This window comes from Acomys russatus, chromosome 14, assembly GCF_903995435.1.
Source record: "Acomys russatus chromosome 14, mAcoRus1.1, whole genome shotgun sequence".
NCBI classification, from domain to species: domain Eukaryota; kingdom Metazoa; phylum Chordata; class Mammalia; order Rodentia; family Muridae; genus Acomys; species Acomys russatus.
The window spans coordinates 45252927-45259000 of NC_067150.1; the positions used below are offsets into that span (position 1 = coordinate 45252927).

The 6074-nt window shown below is 42.7% G+C and overlaps 1 protein-coding gene across 1 annotated transcript; it reads left to right on the top strand.

Moving 5' to 3' along the window:
- The first annotated feature begins 818 nt into the window (after nt 1-818).
- Sln (sarcolipin) lies at nt 819-5323 on the top strand. The gene is made up of 2 exons (XM_051156462.1): nt 819-862; nt 5066-5323. The coding sequence occupies exon 2, from the start codon at nt 5142-5144 to the stop codon at nt 5235-5237; it is 96 nt and encodes a 31-aa protein (XP_051012419.1). The 5' UTR covers nt 819-862; nt 5066-5141; the 3' UTR covers nt 5238-5323.
- Nucleotides 5324-6074: the final 751 nt, after the last annotated feature.

The window sequence follows — 6074 nt, forward strand, 5'->3', positions numbered from 1 at the left end:
TTGTAGACCAGGCTGGCCTCGAACTCACAGCAATCCGCTTGCCTCTGCCCCCCAAGTGCTGGGATTAAAGGCGTGAGCCACTACCGCCCGGCGACCAGGTCTACTTTTAATCTCCATTTAGCCAAATGACTGAGTTTTGCTGTCTGTTTTACTGCTAGACTAGTTTTACCGACGCAGATACAAGCTGAAGAAACCGGCTGAACATGTGAGTTTGCTGTGCTTTGGTGGAAGTTATGTGCAGCAGGTGATGGGGTAGGAGTGGGGGACAATGTCTATTGCTAGGACAAAAGTCAGTTGTGAAGGAGAATTTATGAGATTATGGAACTTGGTAGGGGAGTGTGGGTGCAAGGTAGAGGAGTCTTCACATTTTAAACAGCCAATGATATGGGTAATAAAACAAAATCCTGTGTCTGTAGGTTCATGTGTCAAGTGGTGAAGGCAGCTATGTGTAGCAATTTGTTAAAAACTCGTCTGCTGCTCTTGCTTTGTGATGTTCTGAATATGTGGTAGAGACAATTATAAAGTGGTAAAAGACGGCTTCAGACCCCACAAAATTGTACCAAAAGTTAACTGGGAACAAGAGTTTTCGCGTCCCTGTGTTGTTAATTCAAGTTGTCAGCCAAAGGAGCAAAGCCTTAGTCATCATATTTCCATGTCCCCCTGAACACAAATAGGCTGGAACCTTTGGATCTGGTCCCTTTGAGATGCTTCACCAGTGACATCACAGTGATTGTCACCTCCCTCTGACTACTTTTAGGCCCTGCCCAGAATCCAGGAGCTCAGACAGCCCGGGAGACAGCAGGAGTTGGAGAGAGCAAAAGGGAGTCTACGGCAGCCTGGGTGTGTCCTTGCCCCTCTTCAGGTAAAAGCAAGATTGTGCTTAGCATTCTCCCTGTCTCTGTCTCTCTGTCTGTGTCTCTCTGTGTGCAATTTTTCAAATAAAAATTTTAACTAATATCTATATGTCCAAACAGAACAGGTAATTATAATATAGGGCCTTTTTTTCAGCTATAAAGTGAATATTAATTCCTGTTTTTATTTGATATGTATTTTCTCTTTTCCTAGTTTTATATTTTTTTCTACATGCCAGAAAAATACCAATGTAAAATTTCCTGTATGCTTTGGTACCGGTTTGTAAGGTTTTGGCTCATGCACAGGACAACCATTTTGGCTCATAGAGAAGGCAAAAAAGGAACTCGAAGCTCTTGTGTGGGCTCATAGCAGAGAAGTAGAGCATGGCGATGAGCAGCTGCCTAACTTCCCTCATTTTCCCCAAAGGGTGTGGATGTGTGTGTGCATAAGATCCCAGACTTCAGTTGTCATGTGCCTGCATAGAGCTGCACCCACTGAGAAATCATCAGATTGGTGTTTTATTCATTTAAAAATACACAAAACAACAAATACTTAAGGTTTCATCAAAGCACAAGAAATGGCCAAGAGTAGGTCCGCAGGAAAGAGAAGTGTGGTGCTCAGCCTGTCATTCCAGAGAGGCTGGAAAAAAATGTGAAGAGTGCAAAAGTAGCTAAAACACTAATTATGAGACACAAAAGTATAAAGATCACTTACCAAGGAATAGGTGATTGGCAGCATCCCAGAACTCTATTCCAGATCATTTCTCTTCTGCCTTCTCTACCCAGGGGAGGAGCTTGAAGTCCTAAGCAAACGATTAAGTTCCCTGTTCTTGACTTTGTGTAAATGGAGTCACATTCTCTGCTGCTCTTGTAAATCCTCCTTCCATCCCACAGTTATGGCGTGAGATCCATCCATCTTGCTCCGTAAAGCTAGAGTAGGTCATGTATTTCCTTTACTCCACAGCATTCAAACGAGTGTGAATATGACAATTCACACGCATTCTACTGTTGGTGACCAGTTCTTGCCAATCTGTATTCAGGGTTCCTTTGCTGTAAACACGTCATCCAACAGGCTCCCATTCCCCGTCTCCTCGGCTCGGCTGGGCACTCATGACCGGTCTGCTCTCCTTTGTTTACCCACTCATTTTGTTCTGCTTAGTTCTAGCCCAGGCAACTGTCTGTAAAGGCTTTCACTAGTAACTGATAGCTTATATCATGTTAAGGGCTAAAGGAGGGATAAGGATGAAAAGAGAAGGGTCAGGCAGCATGGTTCAACAGACAAAAGCACTTGCTGCCCAGCTTGATAACCTGAGCTCAATCTCCAGGTCCCCTAGGCTGAAAGAGAGAAGCAACTCCTTAAAGTTGTTCTCTGACCTCTGCATGTGTGCTGTGACACACATGTGTCCCCTGCACCAAATACATGTTTCGACATCCCTGCTTACAGATATTCCCAAATAGCAAAGTTAGCATGTGCATATAGACGTGCAGAGAGAAAAAGGTAATACTTTATTTTTAACTGCCAAAAACACATGTAATAAGAATTAAGAATGAAAAGGAAATGAAACATAAGGAAATCGCCGTTGGCTATACTTTAAAATGAGATTCTATAATTTGTTCACTGGCATAATCTGATATGTTATTATATTGTATATTATACTAACAATCACATAACAAAAATGGATTATTCTGCTGGTATCTTTGAAATTAATAATTTGATCCTTTGATGATACAACAAATACAACAGTTACAGTTAATTCAGTCAGGGCAAAAGTTGCTTCAAGCTTCGATCCCTCAAACTTTGATCTTTTGCTAACCAGTATTCTTTCCACCTAAACCTTTACCTTCCATGCTAGAAATTTGCCATAAGACAATAGTATTTACTTATATTATTTAAAATATGGAAGGTTTAATTTGTATTTTGATTGTATAAATCAGCAGTCAATTTCACTATACCAAAATTAGCAATCTGATTGACAGCATTGCCTGCGTTCTTGGAGTATGCTTTCCTACGTGTGCAATCTGTATGCACACTGATGATACCATCTCTGCTGTCTGAAATGTTTACAATCTAAGCACATCCTGAGCTTGACTAAAAATAACTGGCACAAGCCCTTGTTGAAACAGAAATGCTCATGAGGTTAACACTTGTTCTCTGGACTGAGTGCCTGTTGTGCGAGGGACTTCTGGTCGACCTCTGCAGGCTTTGTGCCAGTGTAGGCTTGTACGAAGCCATGCAGCTGTTGCAGCTACTTTATGCTTTCACCAGGGTTGGATGAAGACCTAAGGCAGCTTTAAATCTGAAAGATGATGTTATCCTACCCCTAAATGTGATCCAAAGGAAAAAAAATACTAAATTATATATATTTTTCTGTTTCGATGTCCCTGCTTGTAGATATTCCAAATAGCAAAGCTAACATATGTGTATAGACTTCAGAGTATGAGGAAAGAAAAATGTATTATTTTATTTTTAACCCAGAACAATGCAATTAATGCAGGTTAAAAGTATTGGTTCTTGCATGACTCCAGAAAGAGAAACTAGGATGTCTGTATTCATCCATACTCTTCAGAGAAACGAAGTGATCTCTCTCTCTCTCTCTCTCTCTCTCTCTCTCTGTGTGTGTGTGTGTGTGTGTGTGTGTGTGTGTGTGTGTTTGAGAAATTGGTTCATGTCATTGTGGAGGATGGTAAGTCCAGAAATTTCAAGGTAAGCTGTCAGGATCAAGCCTCAGAGAGGAATAGCACCTTACCTTCAAATAAAATCTAAGGTCAGGATTGATTTACATTCAGAAATTTAGATGCACCAAAATAGGAAAGACATTTTCCTCAAGGCTGTCAAATACAAATAGCCCAAACACTAAGAATGTAACATTTATATAATATCCATTTGTATCATGGCTCTTCTTGTTATAAGTAATCTGTTGTATATATGTGTAATAATATAAATGTATATGTAAAAAAAGTAAAAATTAAAAAAAAATCTGAGGTCAGATGTCAGAGTCCAGGGTGTCAGCAAGGCTGGTTCCTTTAAAGCTTTTCTCCTTGGCCTGCAAGTGACGTCATTTCTGTGTTTCTACAATGTTTTCCCTCTATAATGTCGGTGTCCTGACCTCCTCTTCTGAAAACCCCAGTCAAATTGAATTGTTTGACTCACTATAGTAGCTGATCTAGTTTGCTTCTCTTTCTGTGGTAAAATACCGATGCAAAGCAATGCAAGACAGAGGGCTTATGTTTAGCTTACAGCTATGTTCCCTCATGTAGTAAAGCCACAGCAGTAACTCAGGGCAGCAACCTGGAGGTAGAAACTGAAACAGAAACCATGAACACTCAGTGCTAATTTATTTCCTGGGGCTTGCTCAACTACCTTGCTGGTTTTTTTCCAAATATTTATTTTATTATTATTTAATCTTTATTTTTATTATTTTTAATTATGTGCATGTGTTTGTGTGTGGGTATGTGTACATGAGTGTGGATGCCCAAGGAGGCCAAAGGTGTCAGATCCCACCAGAACTAGAGTTAGAGGCAGTGGTGAGCCTCCCAATGTGGGAGGAATTATTACTCAGTTGAGGTCTGTCTTAGGGTTTTATTGCTGTGAAGAGACACTACGACCACAGCAACTTTTATAAAGAAAAACATTTCACTGGGGCTGGCTTACAGTTTCAGAGGTTTAGTCCATGTTCATCATGCTGGGAAGTAGGGCAGCTCTCAGGCAGACATGGTTCTGGAGAGGGAGCTGTGAGTTCTACATCTTGAGCCACAGTGTATCACACTGGACAGAGCTTGAGCACAGGAGCCCTCAAAGCCTGCCGACACAGCGACACATGACACACTTCCTCCAACAAGGCCACACTTCCTAATAGTGCCACTCCCTATGGGCCAAGCATTCAAACGCATGATGCTACTGGGGCCATGCATAGTCAAACCACCACAAAGCCTTTCCTCCCAGGTGTCTCTAGGTTTGTTTCAGGTGGATGCTGAAGCTACCTGTGCCAGCGACCTCATATTAACTTACTTACCTCTTGGAAGACCTGTCTCTAAACCCAGTCACATTCTTAGGTATTGGGGATTAAGATTTCAATGATACATTTGAGAGGAAGGGTTGGGTAAGGCAGCACAAACACTCTCCTCTTCCATGACTTCTGTTCCCTTTGAAGGGAGAGTGAACATCTCCTCGGAACGGTCACTCTTCTCTCACGCTGTCTCTCTTACGCTGTTAGGAAGAGAAGACAGACCTGAGGTCCTTGCTGTGCTCTCAGAAGCCCGCCTGGAGTTCTCACCCAGAGCCTTCTGAAGATGGAGCGGTCTACCCAGGAGCTGTTTCTCAACTTCACAGTCGTCCTTATCACAGTTCTGCTTATGTGGCTCCTTGTGAGATCCTACCAATACTGAGGGGCCATGCCGCTCTCCTGGGAGTGACTGCCGTGGGCCCTGAGCTTGCACTGCCGCTGTCACAGTGGGATGCCGTTCTTGGCTCCTGCAAGCATCTCTGACCCACACTCACAATGCCTGACACACCGCAGCACTAGGTCCTTTGTGTGTTTGCTAAAGATGCTGCCCGTGCGGGCTGCCAAAAGCTTGCCAGCCAGAGAGCCTTAGGTGTGTTCCTTAGCAAATGCACTATTCAAGCCACCAGGTTAAAAGTTAAACTGGATTTTGAAGATGCAGAGTAACAACAAGTTCTTGGTCTGTGTCAACAGCCCCCCCCCCCAACTCACTCTGTCTGCCATCAAACTAATTCAACTCTTCGGAAGAAATGTAGGAAAAAGTCTTTGCCAGTCCCTTGAGCTCTCCTGTGAATAAAGTTAAGCCAATCATGAAAACGGCTTGTAGAATTTATTTTAGCTTCTCTGTGACCCTTGGCTGGGACCAAAGTGACAAATAGCATATTATTTTTAGCGTTTGTGATTAGCCAAGATGCTCCAGCTGCTTAGGAACTGAAAGAAAGTCAAGTCAGAGTTCCACGGTTGAAATAACTCCATTGCTTCTCAACCCTTTCTTTTGATAATCCTATGGCCAAAGGGAGAATAGCTCCATCCTGCTGGAAATCTTGGGCCAGAGCCCAGAGCATCCTCCACTAACACACAGAGTTCCCTGGAAGTCTTGTATTTTATCCATAGCTTTCACAAGAAGTGGGCTCAGGGCGTGATCCAGTCAGTAAAACCCTTATCTCTGACCTTGACACACACGCGCACAGATGTGCATATACACACGCAAGTATACACACCC